This window comes from Kryptolebias marmoratus, linkage group LG20, assembly GCF_001649575.2.
Source record: "Kryptolebias marmoratus isolate JLee-2015 linkage group LG20, ASM164957v2, whole genome shotgun sequence".
In the NCBI taxonomy this organism is placed as follows: domain Eukaryota; kingdom Metazoa; phylum Chordata; class Actinopteri; order Cyprinodontiformes; family Rivulidae; genus Kryptolebias; species Kryptolebias marmoratus.
Genome location: NC_051449.1, coordinates 12,006,092 through 12,033,267, shown reverse-complemented (window position 1 = coordinate 12,033,267; position 27,176 = coordinate 12,006,092). Strand labels below are relative to the sequence as shown.

Below are 27,176 nucleotides of genomic sequence, written 5' to 3'. Positions count from 1 at the left end.
AAAAATAAACTGTTGTTGATCTTTTTTGTTGCAATATTAAAGGCCTAGCAGTTGTATATTTACATGCAACGATTATTTTCTGAATGCTTCATTCGAATTTGTTCAGTGGTTTGTGAGATATTTTGCAAACAAACAGGGTTGCCTCTAACAGTTAATGCTAAAGTTTCAAGCAAAGATTTAACATAAAGAGTATCCCTTGAAATGTGTTACAAATGACTATGGCTATGACTCAGATAGTCTGTGAAAATGTGGTGTTGTAGAGGTACATCTATTGATTACATTCAAGATTTAGTCAAATCTGTCCAGTGGTTCGTGAAATACTTTGCTAACAGACAGACACATGAACACACACAGACACTGGCAAAACATCACCATGCACCTTCGCCTTTTTTGTTGGTGTGCGCTGATGAGAACAATTGAACATCATAACATTTATTTGCCAAAATGCTTGCTGTGAGTGAAATGGTTATGGTGTGTAAGGTACGGCGTACCAGAAGGGAAAATGAAGGAATAACACTGAGGTATGGAGATATGAATTGTCCCTTTTGAACGTAAAAGTGGATTTTTTTTCCAATTTCAGTGGGTACAAAAACAGGTGAGATGATTGTAGAGGAAAAAAACCATAAATAATGAAGTATTTTAATCAGTGAACTGAAGCCATTTCTACAGCATGAAGAGGATTCTGTGATGGAAGTTCATGTTTTCAGCACAATATTCACACTTAAGAGCTGTACTGTCAGGATTCTTGTCATGTGACCATATGACTCGACTGGGATCACATCCTGTCACAACTAACCTGTAATCATTTTAACTAGTTAAAGAGAAAATCTTTTGTTACGAATCAGAAATAATGCCAGAAACCACAAACTTTTAGATAAATCAACTAAAGTGATGATGTTGTTGGTTTTTAAATGTATGAGAAACAAAATGGTGTTCTAAAAATTATAGGCTCATTTTCTCACCTTTTTTGTCCCATCACCAGCTGTTTCATTTTATTTTCTCTGCATATATTACGACTTGTATATGTTTTACTTTCATTTGGTTGACAACCTTTTTTTTTGTGTGCGTGTTGATGTTCGTGAAATGTGCAACCTGATAACAGTTACATATTTGCTCTAGTGAAGTATTTCGAAGCAGTTTCTTTTGAACGAAGTACGAAGCAATAAAGCAATATTTGGCATAAAGTCAAATAAGAGGTTTTGAAGCTGAGTACAGAAGAAAAATGCATCCACATTCCTCTCATACACATGCATCACATAATCGGGCCACAAGAGACTCTTTAAATGACTCGATCAAGGCCACAGACACAACAGGAAAAACAAAAGAAGAGAAAGAAATCACACACATACACACAATACATCCCCGCAGACATCCCTGTCAGCATCTGTTTCCTACATGACTAAGAAACTTCAAACCTGTAATTTAAGAAAAAACTCTGCCATTGGAATGCAATAAATTTTGTGACAGCAGAGAAAGAAGAAAGTGGAAGACGAGAAGAAAAAGGAAAGAAAAGCATCAGACGTGAGTCAGTTTCCTCCTCGGCTGCGTTTGTGTGTGTGTGTCAGGGCGGGGTGTCGGCGTTAACTGATACAAGATCAAGCTGGGTGGTCCAGGGCCTACACATACACCATTTTTGTGTACAAATAAACTTAACCCCCCCACGCCATTGTGGCCACTCCTCCCACTGCTTTCTCCCTCCGTCTCTGGTCCTCACAGCTGCACAGCGTGCATGTGTAAACACCTACACACACGCATTCAAAAGTGTGCGAGCCTGTGCTCCTCCCTCTGGAACACTGTAACCGAGTACTGCTATTAGGAGACAAAAATGATCTGATAATAGGTGGTGCGGTGACAGGATGGCTAAGATCCGCTCGATGCCATCAGTCAAAAGGTGCTTGTAAAGGAAGAAAAGATCCAACTCATTTACTTATTCTGCAAAAGCAAAAACACACAATTGTTGTAAAAGAAATAGAAACGCCAAAAATTCCCGAGTTGAAGTCGATTTGCCTTTATTAAAAAGAAGAAAAAAAAGTACAACAGTCAAGCAGTGTCCAAGCTTCTGTGGTCAGTCAGCTGAGGAAGAAGTTCTTCTCTTGGTTTTCTGCTCTCAGGTCAGTTAATGAGGGGACGTTTTCTCCTTCATGAAAAAGCTAGATCTCCATCAGCTGATCCATTCCAACAATGACCTCGTTCGTCCGCTCAGCTGCAAAAGGAAAGAAACTTTGGTTTTAAACGACAGACCTAAATAAAGACATTGACATCAGACCTTCCCAGTCCACCTCTGACGATTATTATGGTTGAAAAGAATATTTGTTTTAACTGGATTTGTTTTAACTTTTAAAATAGGTAAAACCACCTCTAAGATGCTGCAATACTTGATCTGAGAGTGACCAAGAATTATTCTATTCAACTGCGACAGCACAACCCCAAGAGTTGGGTTAATGGTAAATATGTAACACAAGGTGAGGGTGGGAGTTTTATACATTAACAAAGTTAAGAAACAACTATACAAGTAAAGTGTCAACCAATGGGTAAGCAACATTTCTACATCCTGTCATGAAACGATTGTAACAAGAGCTTCTTGACTGCCTGAACGTTTAGTGAAATTTCAGTCAATGTACATTTAAAAAAATATTCTAATATTCTATTAGGGAAGCAAAAATATCTATATATTGATGCAGGAAGGGGTGCTTGTGGTCTGACTACCCAAACTCATTTAGGAGACCTGAATTCTTTCTTAGTTGAAACTTGTATTTATGTTTTGAGCTTCAACTTTATTTCACTTTACACTGATTTGTTTACGTTCTCCTTCATTTTCTGTTTGTTTGGGTCCATTAAAAATTACATTAGTGTCTTAATTTGCTTCAGCAGAGTGTGCTTCACTGTGTAATCTTGAATTGTAATAAAACAAAAACAAACTGCTAGACTTAAACCCTTACAAAATAATCATTTGCTTCAATTTTCAGCTAAAACCGAGTTTAGCTTTCTTAATCAACACTCTCAACCCAAAGCTAGTCCAGAACAAGGAGCACAGCCACAACTCCTCCTCAGATCCCTCCGTCACCAAGTTACCAGTGCTGATCCAAAGTAAACGGTGGTAGAGAGCAATGTTCCATCCACACAGACCGGTTTTAGTGTGAAGGAATCTGTTGCTCAGAATGAGCTTAGCACTGTTGTGTGAAGAGGAGGACAAATGGAGCATGGGACAGCAGGAGGAGGAAGAAGAGATGGGGAGTGAAAAGGAAAAGAAAGAAAGCCAGATGAACTGTCAGAAAGCAGTATTTTTGTTTAGTTGTATTAACACCAAACTTCTTTTCCTCGGGCTGTGATACCATGGAGGTACAAGCCTAAATTGTTGAAAAGAACGTTGAACTGTTTAACATCCAGCCAAACGCAGATAAGTGAGATTTTAATGTGAACAGATTGCTCCAAGCATAGACATCATCAACACACAGGAGGAAGACTGAAAGAATGAAAAGAGTCGCATTTCTTTACAGTTACTGTAAAAACAGAGATCAAAGCGCTTGGAAGGAGGTATTCATCTTTTACATATCAACACCCAATGGACCAATATGAATGCAATGTGTGTGTCTGTTTGTCTCAGGCTATCAGGGTGGTCTTTGGCTGCTAACAGCCTCAGCAGTGGGGTGGGAGGCTAATGGCTTTAGCAGTCTACGGTCAGCCAGCTACATTGGCAACAAGCTGCAATATTGTGTTTATTCAAACATTTTAATGGGAATACAATATAAAGAAGAGGAAAGGGAAGCTTTCCGTTTAATATTAGGTTATACATAATCAGTAACACGAAGACTGAATGACTGCAAACCCCTGTGGAGGGATTTAAACTGAACAGTGGATTTTACCTTCACCACCTTTTTAAAATCTAATTTTACTTTTATTTTGACTCTGTTAAAAGGCTAGATTATTATGATAAAAAGCCACCTGATGATTCCAGAACACATATATTTTTGTGTTTTCTTGTAAATCTATAATGTTTTCAATTATGGTTATGATTTTATTTAGTCTTATGTGTTTTCTTCGCAAACAAAAAAACCCCTGCAATTTGTGGCTATTTGAATAAATTTGACTCTTCACCGCTATGTACAATATAAATACAGAACACTATGTCTACTACACAGATTTACTTTAAAAAAATATTAATTTAAAACAAAAAAAAGCATTCTAAAAGCCAGTATTTGTGCTTTGTAAGATTATGCAGGATAAGAAAAACAGATATTGAAAAACAAAGACCGACACCAAAATGGAAACTAGAGTTTTATGTACTTTTACAGTTTTTGTGCAACAATTCTGTGACTTCTGCCCAAGTTTCTTGAGTTCAATACCATAATGCAACTTTCCAATAAAAATAAAAGGAAATAAGGATGCTAATGCAAGATAAGCTTTGTTGCACAGCAATGACACGCCGGTTGCCCCAAAGCGGTCTCAACTGTTTCATTTTAATACGTTTTTATCTCAAATTCAAACGCTTGTTGCCTGGAGCTCCCTGCTGTTCACTCAATTAGGCTGCTCAGTCTGGTGGCCAAGCTTGCTCCCTATTTCTTACATGTTTAAGGATTTGCGTGTGTGTGTGTGTGTGTATGTGTGTGTGGATGTGGCTGCAGGCTGCTGCTGTTGAATTCCGGGTGGTCCTGTTCTGGCCCTGCTCTCTAACCTCTCCATCAATGTAACACACACATAGACACAGTCATACACATACAAACAGCTAGCTTTGGGGACAAGAAGATTAAAATAAAATCAACTAATAATAAATATGACAAATCAGACTTTGGGTTAAAGAAACTTTGATTGTTGGCTCTGAATGCTTGGCACCTATAAACAGATACCACACACATAAATTAACACCTTATTTGAGTCAGCCACAGACAAGCAGCAGGATTAGGAAATAAACAACAAAACTTGGACATAAAACGTTCCAATGAAAAGCATTTATTTGGAATATTGTTGTTACTTTGTCCACTTCGCGTGTAAGTACACAGTTACAATTATAGCGTCATTTTTACGTAAGTCATTTTACTGCAAAATTCACAAAATTAACGAGAAATCATTTCGTTTTGAACAATATAATCTTTTTACTTTATAATCAGCTGGTCAACACCTTGTAAAGTATTGAAAAATATTCTAAACTTTCATAACACATCAACAATCCTTGATATGACCATTGAATGTGTTTTTTTTTAAACATTTACTTGTATGCGAACTAGAAAAACTGAGTATGATCTTAATAGGAACTGAACAAATAACACTTGTCTTCTGTTACAAAAGCAAGACTCCAAAAGCATGCGTCATCAAATATTACTTTTGTCAAGACTGATGCATAACGAGATCCTGACATTATATGCTTGGGCACGGTACACAAAAAAAATTCCTCATGCGGGCAGTCGACCATCAAGCTCAACTCTTCTACCAGTATTGTTATTTTGCAAAGTGTGCCGCTGGGTTGTTTGTTCATACACAGCAGACAGCAGCTTACATACAATCTAAAACACGCTGCATATTCAGCTTTGTTGCAGAACCCCTCACATGACGCCACATGTGGTAGATACCAGATGAGCTGCTATTTTTAGATGGTATTTTGCCTTTTTAATCAATCCAAATCCTAATTTTTTTGTATTGATATCACAAATTAGGAGTATTTGATAGGAACTTATCACTTAGAGTATGTGCTGACAATCTTATCAATAATAATGATAATAATGTGTGTGTGTGTTTTTTTGGTCTCACCTTCTGGTTCGATTCTTTGTCCATTTCCCACCAAACAATATTTGAGGTCTGCTCCTCTGCCAATAATTGCATTACTGCAGATCACACTGCCCTGGATGTTACATCTGAAAATGAAAGATACAAATTCTGTGAACTGTGTCGACTTGACATTAAATTTCTGCATTAAAAGGTGGTCGTCTGTGCACAGAAAGGAGATAACATCGACAGTCTAGCACTCCTTCAGGTAGAGGGAAGAAAACTAAAACCAGATGCAGCAGTGGTTGATCAAAAAAAAAAAAAGAATAATAGAGAAGCAAACTTTAAAATAGACTTTAAAGTGACTTTACTGAATCTAAGAAGTAAAACAACAGCTTTGAAGCTAAATTCACTCATAAATGTCTCTTACGTGGCAACTTCAAGGACGCAAGTCAGTGACCCATTAGTGTCGAAACATTATTTTTCAACTTAGCTACATGTTGTCCGGGCCCTTTTGCATCAACACGACTGCACATGCATACACACACGCCAGAGAACCTCCAACCGCAGCCTTCCTTCCACAGTTGGCCGCTCACAGCGCAAACAGAGTGGACAGAGAGCCACAGCAGAGCTCAGTCTTTTCCCTCCACATCAAGGATCCTCAAACCTGCTATAAAAACTCTAAAATATCCAATCAGCTGAACTTAATGACATGTCATTAGCATATATGTTAGGCAATAATAACAGCGACCTAGTTTGTGAGCACCTTGTGTGTGTGTGTTAAGGTCTGAGCTGGCAGTGCCAACCCACCGTGCATGCTCACATTCAGCCAAACCATCACCATAAAATTCTTGGAGACAGACACAGACGGTCTTCTGTGTCCAGCGCCGACTAACCATAAAGGGCGTGTATGTGCAAGTGTGTGTGAGATAGAGAATGTGTGTGTTTCAGTAGCTCTGGAAGCCCAGCGGAGAACACAGGTGGGTCTTGCCCAGGCTGTGACGCACACACACTTGGCCCTATGTACCTCACACACACACAAGTTTGTATTAGTCTATTTTATTCAGGTGGTTAGGCCAGTGTGTGTGTGTGTGCGCGCGTGTGTGTTTAAGTGACTACCTAGGAGGTGGTGGTGGTAGTTGGTGATGGGAGATTACAAGATTCAGAGTTTTGTAACATTAGAGAGAAAGAGAGACCACCAAAGAAGCTTCGAAGCTGAAACACCACTAATTACTAACACCAGGGCTCCTCCTTGTCATGACCCCCACATCCTCCCTCCCCATTACACAAACACACACACATACACAAACACGTATACACACATCGACCCCCACCTCCTGTGCCAACCCCCCTATAAAGTTGACCCCTACTATCCCCCTTCCTAAACACGCAGTGCTTTGTCAACAAGCTCTGGTCAGCTCCAAACAAAGAAACCAGAAATGCGAGGGGTTTCTGCGACATGCCTAGGGTCTGCTAATCCCCTCATACTGGCTCTTTCTTTCCTTCTTTCTCCTTCCTTCTTATGTCCTCAAAAGGAAGAAAAGAAAGAATTGCAATTTCTTTCTTGCGTGCTAGCTTGCTTTCCCTTCGCTTCTTTCTTCCCTTCTCCCATCTCTCTCATTCTTTCATGGCTTTGTGCGTGCACCTACACGGGCATGATGAGGGTGGCTGGCTGGGGTCCCCGAAAGGCTTAAGAAAAGATGGTAAGGGACAGAAAGAGAGGGAGCAATGGTGTTGGGGCCTTGATGAAAAGAAAAGAAGGAGGAGTAAGAAATTGAGATAAAAGAAAAGGAGCCTGTGAATGAGTGCATTAAAATCTGGACTCAAGGCCAAGATGAGTCTCTTTCCACCAAGATTTTTGGCTAAGAGACTAAACAGATCAATCTAGATGCTAATTCTACTGTAGCCACTGCTGCTCCCTGTACAAGTTCTCTTTGTTGCAACCGAGCAGTCAGTTCTTCAAGTTGAGCTCAATCTTCATTGTCCGCAAATGTTCATCATGCCACATCAGTACTCAGAGTTGGCTGTTTGTACTGTCACTATAAACTTATGAAGCAGATTACTTTTATTTTTTTTCCATAGATGAGTTGGAGCCTATTTTAGTTCCTTTATGTGGTCTTTAAATCTTGAAAGAATTGGAACAGTGCTATTTAAACATCTGATTTGCAAAAGCTGCACATTTTTAAACATTTAGGCCAATTCTGGGGAGGTTTGGTGGTTGGAAATTTCCACATTTTTTTATTTTTTTTTTTACAAACAACTAAAAACAAACAAACATAAAAATATAATAAAAGGACAAATATAAATCATAAAAATAGCTAATGAAAATAGTAAAAGTAAATTCATTTGTGAATATGTCATCACAGATGTGTCAAGTCTTACTTCTTCAAACCTAATGTGATAAAAATGGGGTTATAGGAACATTAAAGAACAAGCATTATGATACAAATAATTAATTTAGGTGTGATTTAACTTTCAAGGAGACATCTCTCATATCTCAGCAGAAATATGAATGCTGTGTTTCACTTCAGCAGCTCTGTGCTTGTTTGGCACTGGTCTTTGGCTGGTCGCACACTAATAGATGCTTTGTTCACACAGCGATTGCTATTTGACCTCAGAGAGCACAAAAGACAAGACCTGCTACACCTCCTATCAATGCACACACACACATATGTGAACATCTGTCCCACACACACATCATTTAGGTTAGAGCATCAAGAAAGCATAGTGAAAATATGTGCAGTGAAAGAGAAAATACATCACACCTTTTATTATTAAAATAGGAAAATTAACATCAAAGGAGGGAAAATGTCATGCTTTGATAGTTGAGATTTATAAGACTTTAAAAATTGAACACAGATTAGCATATTTGTTTTACTTATAAACCATTGCTGCCCATGATTCAGAGTAAAAGTGAAAAATGAGGACAGATAAAGGTATTTAACAAATGTCTTTGGAATCTTTCTTTTTTTTAAAGACTTGAGAATACAAGTTTTCAACAAGTGTGAGCACGTGTGTTTACAGACGTGTGTGTTCTCACCCTTCCTCAATAGTAACCCCATGCATGATGATGGAGTTGGTGACTTTGACCTTCTCCTTCACGGTGGTGGAGTTCCCGATAGTGGATCTTTTTATGGAAGTCTTATCTGCTATCTGGCACAGAGCTCCGATCATACTGTCTGATCCCATCTGTGTGCAGAACCCAAACACTAACACAACTCAGGAATACACGCATACTACACAATAAACAGATTGTCGTAAAACACATTTAGGACTTAGCAAACAAAATATTAAATCTTTAGTTTTTTTAAACTCTGAATTCAAAAGAATTTTCAAATATCTAGTAGAGTAAAGAGAAAGTATCTGACGTGTGGGTTGGATTTACCTGACATTTCTCAGAAATGACAGCAGTTGGATGAACTGCTGGCTCCTCAAACAGCTTTGGTGCCTAGTCATGAGAAACAACAAAAAAGTGAGGTAGGATACTTTAAAAAGCACAATGAATAGTATAAAAAACAATTTGTATTATGCAAAATGGCTATTAAGTCAAAAACGCTTGTGAAACTTTAGGTAAACCTGTTTCCAAAGTAAAGACAGCTTTTTTGCGGACATCTCTGAGCCAAAGCTCTAGAAAAAGATGGTGTGCAAGAAAATTTCCGCACATATAAAAATCCCTCTTGAATTTGTATACATCTAACATTTAGAAGACATAAAATATAGGAACCTGCATGTCAGCATGAAGCAGGCTTACTGTCTTGACTTACCAGTCGATTTGCTTCTATGTAAGCAGCGAGCGTGTTAACACGGTAGCACAGGCCGTGCTCCATAATGTGAACATAGCAGCGCAGCTTCCCCCCGTGGTAAGCCTCACTCATGTCACCACGGTGATCGTTCCAACAGGAGTGCTCCTGGGCCAGCTGGAGGAGAGAGTCGTCCCGTGATGAGATAAGGAGCTCTAACAAGAGCAAAGAAAAAAAAAGTCACAAAGTTAAGAGGTTTTTTTTCTGCTACAATAGGCAGGATTTATTATTTTATGTAAACAAGTTATGAGGTTGAATCAGCATTGATATGAGACAATAACTTAGGCTAGATCCAAACTAATGGTATGTGAGTACGATTCAGAGATCTTTTAATCATGTTGTTGAGTCTGTTAAGTGTTTATTTTCACTGTATTCCGATGTACGTTGCTGCGATATGTCAGTGCAAGCAATAACCATGGTTTGTAGAGCCGTTGTTCTTTTTCTGGCTTTGATCCTCAGAGTCGTCCTTCAGTTTCTGACTGTTAGCCGTCTTTGAGAACTGCTTGCGCACCAAATACGGTACCAACTCGCCACGAATCGATGAAATGGACCTAAGAAACAAAAAAACCCAACAACTTTTGAATCAATTTTTTACTCACACAAGTGAAACTTTACAGACAACTCCATGTCATCTGAACTGAAAATTATGCCCACATTTTAAGCTTGTGACTGTGTCATGTACTTAAATGACATACTTGTTTTTCAGGCAACTTATCAGTATGGCTATATCTGTTTTTAATGGTAATGATGGAGTTTAAAACGATTGGCACCTAAACTCTTCTGTTGACTTTGAATACAAAAGCAGATATTTCTCCTGGTATATCAGAAGATGACGTTGTCTTCTTCATCTGTTTCCTCCTCCGTGCACTGCACTTTGGTGCGTTTTGCTCAGTGTTCCTCTTCACTACCCCACATCCCCACACCCGCAGACCCCCTCCACTTTCCTTCTCTTACTTTCTTTTAAAGGGAGATTAGAATTTCCATCTGAATGACAGGAGAAAAACAACAGTTACTCTGTCTATTTCTGTCTTTGAGCGTGAGACACAGAAAGAACACGGAGGAGGAAGGAGGAGAGCCCGAGAGGAGCGGTGAAAAGAAAGTCCGAGAAAGGAGCCGAAGAAAGGAATGAGTCATCTAACAAGGGAGACAATATATGGTGGCGGCCGAGGGGGCATTAGTGATGCAGTGATTGATGCAAGACTTATATTTACATCTCTTTAACCAAAAATACTAAAAGGGTGAGCAAGTTTTTTTTTGCTTAATTTGTTTGATTTTGAGTTTATTGTGTGCTGTGGGAGTTGTTTGGTAAGAACATCTTAATCTTTGAAAAAACAAAACAAAACATTAACAAATCATACCAGAGTATACTAAATTATTTTATTTTGTTTTTGCAAATAAACTCAGTGATCAGTACAGAAAACTACAGACATGGTCAGATTCATATCAACAATCAAACATTAACTAATGATGCTGTATACCAAAACCAGTTCCCAATTAGTCCTTTTCAATGTTACCAGTAACTCGTGTTTTCTTATTTTCCAGACCTTTTTTAGCAGCCATTTTGTAATGTGAAAAGTTGTAACGTGAAACACAAAATCCAGAGTAGCACGGAAAAGAATTAGGCTATTTACTTGTAATTATCCTATCCAGGTCCACAATATTTGTTTTTATCTGTGCACCTTTGATTCTCTGATTTAATGAAGTATTACATTTAAAAGAAGACCAAAAAACAACAACAAATAAACAAAAAACTCACCATTTTCCCACTAAACCACAAGATTCAAGACATGCTGATACCATACAGATCCTCCATTTGGAGAATATAAACTGTACGGAGCCACAGAAGTCTCCTTGTCACACCGCTTTAGTCCAGAGGCTAAAGGCCTAACAGCCTGTCTCAGTGGCACATAGTAAAACAAATTAACACCTTGCTAGAATACCCTGCTAACAGAGCCTTTCAAAGCCATACACGGCATGTAACCCTGCTCAACACTTGCTACAGATTAGGCAGTGATTGAGAGTCCACGCTGATGTTGCTGTGGGGGAGAACGCCTGCACCTCATGTCCACAAGCAGGCTTGTTGGTGAATGTCGCTCAAATTGTTACAAACTGTTTGTATGTTTAATAATTAAAAGGAGCCGAGAACTTACTTGTTTTCTGTAAGAAAGTCAATAACTTCTTTTTTCAGACAGTAGAGGTGAGCGTCCACTAGGCCTGTTTTAATGTGCATTCTGGGATGTCTGCAGATCAAAAGAAAAAAAAAGTAAGAAACAGAGACATCAGTGTTATATTAAAAGTCTATTTTTACAGCTTTATCAATTTTGCAAAAGCACAAGAAAGCATAAAAACAAAAACATTATGTATTAAAGCGTTGAATGAATCTATTTACAGAATTGCACACAACAGAAAGGTCTGAGAATAGTGGTATCTGCCTATTATCCTCTGTCAGCTAACACTGATGTGGGTCCACTGAGTTGCTGCCATCAGACAGGTTTATGTAGACTAGGGGCACCACATGCACACAGACACTCATGCAGTCACTCATTTGCTTGATTATTTCCATATGGAGACAGTGTGGCGCGGGGTTGTGAGTGACATTTATAGAGCGAGAGCCAAAGAAAACCACATCATCCTTTGAGCTTAAAGAAACAAATCCATCCTCACCTTTTTCACAATCTCTGACTTCCTATCCTCCTCTCCTTCTGTCCACTCAATCATTACATAATGAAACTGTAGGGTGCATTGTTCCAAAAAGGACCATACAGAGTTTTACGTGTTTTAGCCCCCTAACGTAGTGAAGTCGTATAACCCTCCATTACTGCTAACCATTTTTTCAAAGAATGCCACACTGATGTAGAATTTCCTAAAAGCAAACCAGAGTCTGTGTCTCATTATCACAAAACAACAACATGACTTTGGCAGAATCAAAAGCAGACGTGATGTTCGCTGTTAACGGTTCTGTTCACATTTGATTTATTATTCCGTACTAAATGGAGCAGAGGCTAAAGGTGAGTGAAACAATTTCCCTGAAGGCATGAGAGCGAAGTACTGAAGTCAAAAGAAGGCAGTACTCACTCTAATAATGCATGTCACCGTTTCAATCAGATTTAGTTTTTCTAATATGCTGTATGATACATATACAAAAGTTGGACGAAGAAAGGTAAATATTAACAAAAATCTGTTTATATTATAGGATGGAAACCACTTGTGCAAAAAGAGAGGGTGAATGAAAAGAAAAGGTAATTTAACTAATACGCAGGAGTGAATCTGTTTGCAAATACAGTTTGGATCTGGGCCATCTGACTGAACTGAATCCAGTCAATACAACATCTGAGGCACCAGAAAAAAGCTTGTCTTCTTTCTTTTCAAATATTGATAAAATGTCAAATACTTGAACTTGACCCTCTAGTTCTCAACTTTTAAGGATTGCTGCCTGGGCACACATCTTTTACAACCAGACGCGGAACGTTTCAAATCAAACAGACTCCATGTTTGTCTGAAAAATTTGTATTTCTTTCTAAAGCATAAAAAAACCTATGCACGCATAGACATGCTCAAAAGGTGTTTGACAAACGTATTTATTCACAAAACATTTCCTAGGTGTTTGTCTCTGAGAGTGAACAGTGGGTGCAGCGTGAAATTTACGAGAACACCCAGAATGCGACATCCCTGTTTGGCACCTGCAGGCAGAAATAGGACTGAGGTTTAGATAACTCAGTTATAACCAGGCGTGTGCATGTTCAGAGTGTGGACAGGTGCCCCCAAAAGACATGAAGCGAATGCGTAGGGTTTCAGGATGTTCCAAAGAAATATATGTTACAAACAAAAAAAAGACGCCTGAACAGTAGCAGTGAGTAGCAAGAAGCAGAGAATTCAACCCCCACTGTAATTAAATTAATAAATATGGGGGACTCATTTCCTCTTATTTGATTTCAGTTGTACAAGTGCACACTTGCTTTGCTAAAAACCTTCTGATTCTTTTGAACAGAGAACATCTCGCCCTCGGTTTTATGTGATTTCTGCTCGTTGCAAAGCTGTGCGTCAGGAGGAGCGTGAACTGAGAGTCTTCGGAGGCGAGGATGACGCAACGCTTGGCTCATGGATTTACGACTGTCTACTAAAGTTCTTCTCTAGAGGAGAGGAGAGGAGTTAGTGCTCTCTCACTCTGAAACACACACTGTGTAACTTCTTTCGTTGCAAATAAAACCCCCACAACAAACGATGAGTAAGATGCAACAGAATTACTATTAATAGCCTAATTAGTTAAGTTTTGTTTCAGACTAAAACACCTTAATTGCATCTTTATATTGCACAGTTGTATAATAAGAATGTAACTTTATGTAACTTTAAAACTGTTAATCTGTACTCAGTTTTGTATGTTGTTTTTTTACATTTTTAATCACACTTTCTTTAACCCACACCAATTTCTTGTTGTATGCATGGTATTTGCAAATTTTGCATAATACAAATTACAGAGAAATGATAATCACAACATATGCAGTAAATGTGCAGCTACAATAAGGAAGTTGTGCTTTCCTGTTTTACTTTGCATTAGAAATTGTTTGACTTATGGATGGAAAAAAAATGTGTTATGTCTGCAGACACATTGTCTTTGCTGCATCACAAAATAAAAACCAGGCTATTTAAATATACTGAGCACAACAATTTGGATTCATTTCTAATGTTAATTGAATAATTCAGATTTGAAATATGCATGCTGAAAAGCTGCTTCTTTCTCCAGGCCTGCCTCCAAGCTGTTCTGACAGGTGGAGCTGTAATGTATCAGGCGAAGCTCTGCTGGAGTCCTTTCACACCGTTTAAGCGATTTCCAGGTCAAACAAACTCACATGTGCAGTCGGTTTAAAGCTAACACACCTCAGCCATGTGGAAACCATAGAAAAGGAAAAGGGGAAAAAATTGCACAGGGGCTGAGGTTGAGCAAGGATGGAGGGATGAAAGAACAGATGGTTGGTTGTGTGGAGGGATGAATAACATGGGAGAAACGGCTGAAATAATGAATGAAGGAGGAAATTTTGAGTAAAAGAAAGGAGCCAGAAGATGCGTGCAAGGAATCTGGAGGTGCCAACTGATGACAAAAGACAAACAATAAGTTTCTTATTCTGTAACCAGAGTAAGGAACCTACGGTGTGTGTGTGGGGGGTGACTTTTGGCTGGACAGTACTCATGGTCAAAACAGTGAGATCTTGTTAAATTACCTACTGGTGGGTTAATAAAAGAACAGAAGTCCAGGATTTTTTTTCAGCAACTTACGTCAGACATTTTTTTAAATATCTATCATATGTTGTATCTGTGTAAAAATGATCAGAGCTGACTTTAAGATTTTAGGCTTTTCACTGTAAGCCACGAATGTTTATCCGTAAGATCAACGTGTTTCCATAACACCGTGACAACGTGCAACTGTTTTCTGTCCACCTTCAGGTTGTGTTACATGTTCCTGTGTGCGTTCATATAAGCATTTCTGGTTTGTGAGAAAAGACAGAGTGTGTGTGTGTGTGTGTGTATCTGTGCAAGTCTAGCCCAAGAGTTCCCCGAGCAGGGAAGCATACGAGCAGCTGCTCTGGCCCCCTTTTTGTTGGCCAGAATTTACAGTGGCTTTGGCTCCATGAAATATTTACGAGCTTCCAAAACACCCACTCTCACACATACATGCATTTTAGGACTGAAAAACCCACCTAGAGGACTCTTCTTGTACCAAAAACATCCTGCGCGCCCAGCACAGAACTTTAAAACACATTGAACTTAATTACAGACCTAAACATCTGCTCTGTTGAAGGAAGGAAACAACTTATTTACCTTCAGTCAAACTCCAGACACTAATCTACATTTAGTCGAATAAGAACCTGTAGTAGGAACATGCTGCGCAGGTTTGGCAACTTTTTGAGTTACAATTAATTATCTCTAGCAAATAAAATGCGTGGATGCTAGATAGCTGACATCATTTTTGTTTCACGTAGTGAAGAAGAAGGAGCCTCTGGCAATTCACTGTCTCTTCTGATTAACTTTGCTGTGAGCATCAACTCAGATATAATTCACAGTTAGAATTATCTTTGAACAATCCTACTGCAGAGCAAGAAAAAAAAAATAAAAAAAATTAAGAAATCCTTTGAAATGACCCATTTATTTTGGACTTACTTCCTTATGATGGACTTCCTAATTGAGAGGCCGTCTTCCAGATCTGCTTCATTGGCCATAAAGAGCAGCCTTTTCCCTGACTGATCCACACCAACAAAGTCCCTTTGCTCAGCTGGTGGAAAACAGACATGATTACATATATTAATAGGTGTTGGACAGAAATATATTGAAAATGTACAGAAAGACCACTGTGCTACATGAACACCAATGACACAGCAGGTATAAAAAATTCATTATCTTACCTGTCTTTTTTTTGCCCTTCTGGCCCGGGACCGTCTCTGTGAATTCATGGGCTTTGCTCATTAACATGGCCAGTGTTGCATTGTGGGCTCTGAAAAGATCTACAACCTCGTGAAGGGCCACGTCTGTTATTAGGTCACAACTCACCACCAGGACGTCGGTCTGCAGAGAAATGTTGGAGAGACAGAAGCAGTCAGGCACTTTGTCGCCGCAAGATGCGACAAGATGTCCACAACACACACGTGTGCCGTGCTTGGATAGGAATCTTGGTGGAGCAATTTCAGTTTCTCTTGAAAGAGTTTTCCGGCTTGATCACACATAATTTTTCTTTCCGTTGTACTTAAAGTATCTGAAATGTCACCTTTAGATACATATACTATAGTACACAAAGCCACATGCACATGAGAACAAAGACAGAGAAATGCATAAAATATGGCATGACTGCCAACTAAACACGCATGTAGACTACAGTCTGTTGGACTAGTTCTTTTCTTTGATGATGTGCTTTATCAGTTGTTTTAATGTGAATTGCTTTGTTCTATTTTAGACAGTTTTTATCAGTTATTTTGACTGGCCTCCACTGATGATGCGCCTCTGAATGTGCGTGTTTGCATAAGGGTGCACCCGCATTTGTGTATCTGTGTTATTCATGTGTCTGTCCAGTGATGAAGGCTGTCAGCATGTGAACTAATCCCACCATTAGCACCAGCAGCCTCAGTGACAGAGACTTTGCTGCTCTGTCTGTGGCGGGAAGGACACAACAAAGTGCATGAGCAAAAAGACTGCAACTACCTTAAAACTGGCCTATTGTTTTTTTTTTTCTTCAAATAAGCTCAAACATGCCATTAAACATTAGCATTTATGCCAATATTTTCTACTGTTTTCTGTTTCCTGTGTAAAGTCATGTTGGTGTTTGTACTTTCTCCTTAAAAAAAGTCTTGTGAAAGCTAAAGGTTTTCAGAGAAACTTTAGTCTGTAATAAAAGACTAGGGCTGGACAATATATCAAAAATCTATTACTGCAACATCATTGAGTACAGTATGAACACTGAAAAGGACTGATTGAGCTGCAGAAATCATACACTATCATATTTCAGTTCTGCATGCTAATAATACATTTGATCAGTTCTCTGGACTCTTGCTGGCCTTGATGCCCACACCTGGTTTACATCATAGTGATGACAAAAGAGAAACTGAAGAGTGAGGAAAATGTGGATTTATCACAGTTAAAATCGTCATCACAATATTAAACAATAATACTGCACAAATCTGTGTGGCCCTACCACAGACCGTGTCATATTTCAACCCTTCAGTAAACTAGGAACATGGTATGATATAGAAAAATCATAAAGAGGTAAAAAAAAAATTTCACATAGCTTCAAAAAGGGTATAATATTGAAACGTTAAAAGCACTCACAGTACGTTACATCAACCATGTGTCATTGTTTCTGATATCTTTTGTTAATTAGCGAGAAAGAAACAATGGAAATTAAAAGTAAATTAAAAGCAAACCTCACAGTCTTTCTTGTAACACTTGCAAACATTTGGTTATATGTTCATTTTTGAATATGGTAAAACACTGCTCTGATTTAAAACTGATCCAAAACTTTAAAAAGGCTATTAACATTTTGCAAAGGTTCACAGAACTGTACTTTTTCAGACGTGGTAATGTTTGGTAAGTGGATGATTCAAAGTCTATTGCAGTTCTTTGAGCACATGAGAAGAAGCAGTATCAGCGAGATTTGGGGGGCATCTACTTGACTTAGATTAACTTCAATTATAACCTGATCTGGTCCTGGCGACAGGAAGCCGTCTCAGCAAGGCTGAGGGAGTCTGCGAAACATCCACTGACACAGAGACTCAAATCTTTCAGCTCTCTTCTCCCTCTATCGCAAACTGACAAGTTCGCACACATGTTCGGAAACAGGGCGCACAAGTATGCGCGCACACGCGGACGCACACATCAGTGGACAATGACGTGCTCACATACAGCCCACACACACGGGCACACACTGAGGCGACAGCAGAGTGGAGTCAGCTGGAGAGCCAGAGACACTTTGGCCTTTCCACAGCCAGGATTACTGGACAGGTCAGGACCACACACACTGACACAAATTCACACACAGACGCATGCTTCTCCAAGTGGTTGGTGGCTTCAATCCAAAACTGCTACATACACAGTTGTAAGCCACAATAAGAATCCTTTCTTCATCGCTGTACTTTAATGTGTATTTGCTTTAATTTTCATGAACAATAAATGGGTTTCTCTGAACAGGCATGATATCATTTATTGGTCTCCTCAGTTAGGCTGGTTTGATATACACTGAATTAAATTTTCTCCAAACACAGGGCTTTCAAAACATAAATATTTCAATTTAAACAGAAACAGACTATTTTATTATAGATTATATGCACAAGAATGATCCTGTTTTAACATAGAAATCTTTAGAAGGATTTAGAAAAGCATAGTAGAAGGCAGTGAAGGTTCAGGATAAGCTTAATAATACAAGAACAGGAATAAAAAGGACCTAATGTTGTATATTTGAAGTGGTCTTATCATAAAGGCCTCTGTTTTGTCTCTCATGGCTCTCTTTCTTCACCTTTTCTTTTGACTCTTACAGGCTGACTAATATTTGTAGACCAAAGGTGAGTCTTTCAATGTACATTTAGTTCTTCTGGCTCACCCATTCAGCCCGATAATTAAGCCTGAATGATAGTAAAAAATGTCAAGAAGGCTTTAGGCATACAAAGCAAAGAGCGCATGTAAAGTACTCCTTTGACTAGTTCGGCTTTTTGTGGAAAAATCGGAGCATTAATCAGCATATACGCCAACCTTTGTGTAACTTTACTGTTTGAAAAGTGAACAATATGAAATATGTTCCTTGTAATCTCTGTTTTCAGTAGTCAAGAGAAATGATCTCCTGTGCTCATTCAGAGGGTACACAGATTCCTTTAAGCATTTTTGTTTGGTAGCTTGCACCAAATCCCCTCCTGGGATGGTGTTCACAAAAAAAAAAAAAGACACAACTAGGTGTGTCAGTGTGTCTATACTGGGCTGATGCATCGGTTTGACAGATGAAGTGATCTCCCCGCTCGGGTTTGGCAGGCCACTGCTACGACTCTTCACTCATCGCCCTACAGAGTGTGAGCTTGTGTAACTCAATGCCTCTAATCTTAGCGAGCTGCTTGAAGGATTAAACTGAACAACTCTCAATAGGAGCGTGTAGGAGCTAGTCTTGTTTAACTGTGTGTATGTGTGGATATTCAGAGTACCCCATCAAGGAAATCTTTAACAGTAACAACAAGAATCTGTGCAGGCACGATCTAATGCCAGAAAAAAAAAAAAAAACTGCTAGTTTCAGTGTGTAACATTTATACAGATCTACTGACTGCTGTACAACGTAATAATCACATACAACTGCTTCATCCTGTAAACTTTATGAAGATAATGAGATGTATTTTAGACTTTGTTGCCATTTGTAGTTTGTCTTTTTATTGTTGGATGTCACTTCATCCCATACGCTGCAACTCTGAGTAACTTGTCCAAAAAAAACAAAAACGAATGCCATGCAAGTTATTCCTTTAAAAATGTAAAGGGCAGATATTTTATATTTTAGGTTCTTGTCTCAATTTAAATTATGATTAAATACTTATGAGGTAAGAATAAGGACTATACTGATGTGTATAGTGTTTCAAGCAAAACTTTAAAACTGATCAAATACTTAAAGAAACACATGGCAAAAGCATTGTAATCAGATTAAAAGAATATTAAAATGTTGAACTGTTCACATAGGTACATAGTTTCTAAATTTTTTTGTCAACTGAATCTTGATTTATTAAAAATAATATCAATGATTTTACTGTGAGCTCTGCAATTGCCAAAGTTTGGTTTTAAGCCAAATGAAGAAAAATAGATCAAAACTTGCAATTTTTTATCTTTATTGCAAAAGAAAAAAAGAAGAGTGTGCTTGAAAATTCTAGTACTAGTATTTAAGATGGGGCAGAAAAAAAGAAAAGTAATTTGAATAGTTATGTAATTATTTAGAATGAATCCTGTGCCAATGAAGCAACTAAAATTTGACAAATGTGACACCATTTTTAAACAGCTCATCAAAAAATGTCTGCATTTTTCCGTTTTAATTTTGGTGCTTGTTAAAATGGTGCTTGTTACATTCATTATTTCTTAAAATCGCAGAAAATAGCCTTTTTGAAAACTAGCATCTGTAACCTTCCTGCAATAAAAAGTAAACTAGAACTATTCCTTTTGTAATGAATTAACAGTTTGACATTACACAAAACCTCATAATCTTGTCATTGTGTCCACTAGAGGCCTGCAGAAGCCTGGCATATACAAGGGACATCGTTCCCCCTAATATACCTAAACACAACTGCTGCACAGATGTGAAAGACCGCTGCATGAGAATCAATGGTGCACTGGGTAAACTGGCAGCACGGAGAGTTTAAGTTTTAATCATGACCTCATTTGTTTAAATTGTAAGGGATAAGGGGCGGGATGGTGGGATCACCAGGCAGGATCCAGAGGGGAGCCTGGAAATCTGAGTTTCGGGTCATGGACACCAAGATAACATGAGTACGTGTGTGTGGTTGTGCCTGTGAATGTTTGCATATGTTATAAAAAAAAAGGTGAAGTGAGGCATTTTTGTAACCTTGGTTATTTGGGGGAGGTAGATGTCTACTCTGCCTCTAACATTTTGCAATTGTTTTAGTTTAGACTTAAAATACCACAACAGAGGACTGATGCTTTAAAAAACAAACACCATCTGACAGGTTGGTCACTGGTCGTTGAGGCTATAAGTGAGAACGACTGGTTTTGCCTTTAAAACCACAAAGTTGCAATACTTTTGTCTTAAACGGTATAATGGTGTTATTGTGCATACATTAAACTATTTAAAGTAAGCAGCTTGAATTCCAACACGATAAGACATTCAGGTTTACTAACAGACATGCAACCCATAAAGAAAGTGGGGGTAGAATGGTTTTTTTTTTGGATTTTTTTAGATTATCTTTATGAATGGCCATATTTTTGCTGCAAAGCCAACAACAACCACATTCTAAGAAATACTGAACTTACCTTTTTTATTTAGCAATAAACAAAAAAGGCCTTCAGCACTCTGGATGTGCTTTGTTTTGCAACCACGCAATAAATTCAAAAGAATTAGAATCTAAACGCCCTGAAACAGGCAGCCAGAGACATAAACGTGCTAATACGAAGTCCATATGAAAACAGAACAATGGGGCAAAAAAGGACAATAAACAAAAAAAAAACGTGAAAATGAACCTAGAATTGGTGAAATTATCATATAGTTTCTATTTGTTTAATCCAAGCAGCAACTTCTGATGCTGAGTAACAAAGGGGACATGGAAGTGCCAAAAACTGCACTTTTATAAACTGTCTTAAAAGTTTATTGCAAGTCACTAACTAATCCGATACATTTGACTCAATCCTTGTGTCCGATATGTGTATTCTGTAATACTGCAATACGTTCAGCATCACAATCAAGATTAAACTGCAGCTCCTCTGCTGTTTTTATATGCTACACCCTCTTTGCAGCAGTTTAAATTACATACAGGAAAAAAGGCTTTTGCTGACATAAATAAACATTTGTTTTTCCTTTGTTAGAAAAGAAGTTTCACCTGTTGAATTTGGATCAATTCTTCTTTAATCCTTTTTCTTTGTTGTCCTTTATAATCTATGGCACCAGTTTTGCATTAATTAGTATGACATTTTAGATATAGACCATATTAGTCAGTTAGTAGATGTAGGTAACAGCTGAAGTCTTACAAGGAGAAAAGCTTGCTTAGTTTCTGACATTGTCAAAAACTGCCCTAGATTATTATAGGTCAACATTATTACAACAGCCATGTTTAAATGCAGCGTAGGTTCATCAATCTGGAGACATGAATAAACTCTGACACATTGGTCATATGCTGTCTGGGTATAACTCTTTTAAAGCATATAACAGCATATTTTCCTTTTTAAATTATTCCAAAACTTTTACTTCTACAATATTAATGGCAAGGCTGATTGAAGAAGAAAGAAGAAGTATGGAAATGCATACCACTCGTGGCTTCTCAGCCACATCCATGAAGAGTGTGTTTAATAAGACTAGTTTATCCCCACGTTTTCAACTCACAAGTATCTAAGAAAACTTGAGTCTACATGCAACACGACAAACACACCTTGATCTTCTGCTGAATGTGTCTGAGAGCATCAGCGGTACCCATGTCTCCGTCTTCCTGAATGCAAACCACATCCAGCTTCATCTTTGTGTCCATCTTCATTTTAGGGTCTGTGCTCATCATCTTCTGCACCTCTTTGGTGGTGATCACTATAACCTCTGAAAACACAGTTGACATTTAAGAAACATGTATTGGATGAACAAAATTTTAAAAAATGCAGACAAAACAAAGACATAATCTAAACACAGTACATTGTGTACTTCTAACTGATCTATGAACCAGCATTTTTGTAAATTAGGCAGCAGCATTATGACACCACTTTACAAATCTAAAACATAGCTGAGTCTGTCTGTTTTAATTAGCAATGTCGACGTAAACTTGTTTCTACTGGGCATTCGCTCAGACTAGCTGTGTCAGCCCAGTAAAATGTAATTGCAAAGCTTTGGCTAGCAGGCAGCACATAGTAAACTGCTGGCCACACAGGATGATTACATATAGAAAATGACTTTTTCTTTTTTAGACAAGTGAGAAACTACAGGCCTTCATAATGAACAGTCCAGTTTACAGCAAGAACAGTGGTCTGGAAAATAAAAGGTTTGTGTTTATAAGCCCAGGTTTTTGGACCTGCTGCACGCCGAAACAAAAAGATTATTTATTTATTTAAAATCTGGACTATAAATCCAGACAAAAACGGCACACCTGACAATGGCTAATAATGTGCTAAAACATGAGGGAAAGCAGGGCTGCAAAAGACAGGGCAGTTTTAAAATTATTATGTTAAAAAAAAGGAGAAGAATTGAATTTTCCAGTGTTAGTGGGGCACATTTATTTCTGTTTCCCTTTCTATTTTAATAAACAAACATATAACCAATCTTGAGCGCCTTAATAAAGAATTACAACACATTAACAAATGCACAGTTGTTGTATATTTGTTCTTCTTTTCAGTGTTTGCTATAAATTTCTATGAAATTTCTAATCCTAAAAAACAGCAATCAATATTTTGGCCTCCCTTCTCAAATAACATCAGGAGTTGTCGACTTGTAATTTTATGTAAAACTCAGAGAAAACCCTAATGCTTCAAAGTGCTGCCATAAAAATTAAAATACCTCTTCATTATTTTCAGCTGAATTTGTAAACATTTGTGAATCATTAGGTATAATGGTATAAGCCAAATGACTTATAGAGTGACTATTCTACTCTTAGAATGTACACAAATAAAACAACAGGATTGTGGATTTTTAAAATACTCTACATGAAATCTATTATTTAAAGAACAATAAAAAGTTGTGCTTTTAAAAAAAGTATTATAAATATTATATTATTATAAATTAGTATTATATCAACTCTTCTGTTACAGGAAAATGTCCAATAAAATACAGCATTTCTGTCTTAGAAACATATTTTTATTATTATTTTTTTTTAAATCTTATCTCTATACTGACGACATTAAAACACAAAACATTTACATACACAAGATGCTGGTAAAGTTCTTTTGTAGGAGGTGAAGTTTTCTTCATAAAGGTCATTTTTTCCACTTTATGTTCCAGACTTCTCAAGTGGGCCACATAAAGCTTTTTGGCTCTTTACATTTTATGTGGAAACCAAGAACGTGCACCCCGTTAACACTTCTAATTCCTGCCAATGAAGGCACACAGCTCACACGAAGCCCCCTCTGTCATCCAATTTGATTAATGTGTTGGTTTTAGAAAGATGTTTAGAAGGATGAGTAATCAGGCATGGCTTGCAGAATAAATCTTTGCAATTTAAAAGTGAGATGTTCTCTATAGTACACATTTAAGATGTCAGACGCTAACCATAGAGACAGTGATTGAGAAGACAACCACATCCACATAGCTCATGCACAGAAGATTAATAGAGCTCCACACATAAAAGCACCTTTTTTTAAATCTGTGAGTAAATGTTAATTTAGAGGAGTAAAAAAATCCTTAAAATGCTAGTCTTAGATGTACTAAACTCATTAAAATGATCATGCTCTGTGCAAGTTGTGGCAAGTCTGGCAGTAATAATTTAGGCAGGGTAGAAAAATAATAATTATCATAATTACCACTCAGTCTCACCTTCAAAGCCCACTCTCTCCAGTAAGTTCAGGGGATACCACATCAGTGGTTTGTTACCAGCAGGCAGCAAAGCCTTAGGGGTGTTGTAAGTTAGATCAGTCATACGAGAACCACCTCCAGCTGCCATCAACACTGCTTGGAGCTCCATGATGTCGGGAAAAGGAAGAGGCTAGCGAAGACAAGCAGACTAATAGGAGAAAATATGATCATCTATCCATTTTCTTCACCTGCTATTCTGTGCAGGGTCGAGAGAGAACTGGTGCATATCTCCAGCGAACACTGTGTGAGAGTGATGTCCATCACAGAACAACATGTGAGATATGAAATCCACAGCTCAGATTTGATTTAATTTGTGATTTCATTTTGTTTCGGGGATGTAGAGCAGTGTTTCTCTCAAGCCAAAACTAGTTCTTCACACATTTAGCAAACCGATTGTGCCTAAAGGAGGATTTTGTAGCACCTGTTCATGGCCCAACATCATGCAAGAAAAATATGCAGTACTGTGCAAAAGGTTGTAGACAGGTGTGTGGGAAAGAAATGCAGTAAAATAAAAATGCCTTCAAAACAATAATAATTCTTCCATGTACACTTTTGCATAGTCTTTGAAAAACCTCAGCACAGACTTGTTTTAAACGTCTTGGAGAACTAAGATCTTCTGTGGATATTTCTAGATGTGTCTAAATCCTTCTATCTCTTCACGTAGAAGGGCTTTGTGCAGGTCATACCATCACTTACAGCCAGGACTGCTTGTTCTTCTTAATGCAAAAAAGCAATACTTAAAAGCATCACCTGAACGTATGGAGTCAGTGTCATACTGCAAAATAGATTCAGGAACAATCAGTTGTCTTACTCGTCATTTTGTATGATGAATAAGTGTCTGCTTGTATTCCTTAGCACTAGGGACGTCATTAATCCTGATCTAATCCTCAATCCATCTACAGAAATGCAGTCCAAACTGGAGGAACCTCCACCATGTTTCCCTGTTCCCTATTAACACTCAGTATTGTGCTGCTACAGCAAAATATTTCAGATTTTGACTTGTCAGTCCCATGTAAAACGTTATTTGAAACAAATATAATCTTTGTATTTTCTTTTAAAAAGCTTTAAATATATATTTTTTTATAATTTTATTGTCTTATGCAACTAGGAAACAAGATTACCCAAAGTAAAAAGTTTAATAATACAGTTAATATTGTGATATGAGTACTTTATAACAAGCTGAAAAATAGTGACCGAGAGCATTAAGTGCATCATATAAATGACGGATCAGTTAAAAAAGAAAGACATCCACTCTATATTAGATGTAATTTTGTTTGCTAAAGGTAAATAAAAAAGTGCAAATTTATTTATAACATTTGCATTGTCTGATTAAAATTGTATTTGCTTATTTAGTCTTTTTTGCCGTTTGTTTTATGCAACTGGCAATTGTTAAACATGATAGAAGGGGTAACTACAAATTTATCAAATTAATTAAGTTGACAAATAAAAAACAATAGCATAATTGCAAACATTTTTTTACGATTTAACTTCTAACTGACTAGATGACTATTACTGATAGTTAGAGATTGAAAAAGAGTATACTTATGACAGTCGGTGTTCAAACTATCAAAGCATACTTAGCTTCACTGAGCTGATGGGACGGAGAGAGTCAGAAAAACCCGAGTGTTTGCATATTTACAGTGTCCTTTCTGCAACATGTTAAATTTAAGTGTGGCGAACATATAATACATGATTCAACAAGCTGCTAAATGATCCGCTACTCCGCTAATTCAACAAACATAATAGCTTTAAACAGTAGCTCGGAATAGAGTAAAATGCCAGAAATTTAAAGAAGTCATTGTTTAGATACCTGTCACAGTCTCCTTGAGTCCAGCTGCCTGTAAATGACAGCGGTTGCAGTCGCATGTAAGTTAGTTGATGTCACTGTAGTTAGCACTTGGCTAACTATTAGCACAGGGACAACCACGACACCGCTGTCCCAGGGACAGCTCAAATCGAGCTGGATACGTCTTTTGGAAAGAAAACAGCTAATCTGAGGAGTGTTGGTGTCAAAAATAAAATTATTAGGTAATTTGTTTTACTAGAACGGCCTAGAAAAGCTAACAGCTAGCATTGAATGATGACATCTGGGTGCGTTCGGTAAAAAGTGTCCGTAAGGAAAACCACTTCCTCTGCACTGTAGTTCCTACAGATAGATGGATAGATGCGAAGTTTTGTGCTTCAGGTATTCAGTTATAAACTGAAAGAGACATGTTAAAATCAAACTGAAAATAAAAAATGAAAAAAAAGAAAAAAGTCTGAGAGCGATAAGGAGCAATGTAGCACAATAACATCTAACCCTCTCACAGTGACCAAAAAAACTAAAAGAGAAAAGATACAAACAAATAAAACAAAAATAAGCAGACAAACTTAAAAAAAAAGACTTTATGACACTCATTTTACTCATTATCACAAGTCAGCTAAAACAACAGAGTCAATTTAAAATTTAAAATAACGTAGTCAATTTAAAATAAACTTAGACTCAGTTATTATTGGCCACTGTGATATATATATAGTATTTAAAGGAATGGTTGACACAGACACTAAAAGTAGTGTGAGAGTATTAGCAGCCAGCCTCCAGACTTCAAGATTGAAAACCCCCAATCCACAGAGCTGAGACGTAACAGCAAATTGAGCTCGGGGAATGTGGCTTTGGTTTTGTTTGCTCTGGCCAGGAGATGAGCTTGACTGCTCATTACTGCTTGCTCAAAACCAGGCGAGCAACAAGAGAGGGAAGGAGAGGGAAAAAAAAGACAAAGTAGCTTGACTGTCTGTTGCTGCTTGAATACAATAATATTGACACCAGAATACAGAGCGTGCACAGAGAGTGCAGCCTGAAGAAAAAGCTGATGGTGAGCTGCAGTTCTTGGCAGGTAGCTGGGAGGTAAACAGACATTATTTTGTAGCGGTAGGAAACATGTTTTTATTACTCTGAATTTTTCAAATTAGGTGAAAACTTTTGGCTAAGA

The 27,176-nt window shown here is 37.8% G+C and overlaps 1 protein-coding gene across 4 annotated transcripts; it reads right to left on the bottom strand.

The window, feature by feature from the left end:
• Window positions 1-1,987: 1,987 nt before the first annotated feature.
• eif2b3 (eukaryotic translation initiation factor 2B, subunit 3 gamma) lies at window positions 1,988-26,334 on the bottom strand. Of its 4 annotated transcripts, none has more exons than XM_037982038.1 (12): window positions 26,018-26,334; window positions 24,169-24,447; window positions 22,091-22,248; window positions 15,893-16,052; window positions 15,651-15,762; window positions 11,648-11,737; window positions 9,912-10,048; window positions 9,462-9,652; window positions 9,083-9,145; window positions 8,738-8,886; window positions 5,743-5,846; window positions 1,988-2,203 (listed from the first exon to the last, which is right to left on the bottom strand). In XM_037982038.1, exons 2-12 carry the CDS (start codon window positions 24,314-24,316, stop codon window positions 2,151-2,153), a joined length of 1,365 nt encoding a protein of 454 aa, XP_037837966.1. In that variant the 5' UTR covers window positions 24,317-24,447; window positions 26,018-26,334; the 3' UTR covers window positions 1,988-2,150. The 4 variants fall into 4 exon arrangements, with proteins under 4 accessions (XP_037837966.1, XP_017278047.1, XP_017278048.1 ...); XM_017422558.3 differs by having other exon boundaries at window positions 24,169-24,355; XM_017422559.3 differs by having other exon boundaries at window positions 24,169-24,337.
• Between the last annotated feature and the right edge of the window lie 842 nt (window positions 26,335-27,176).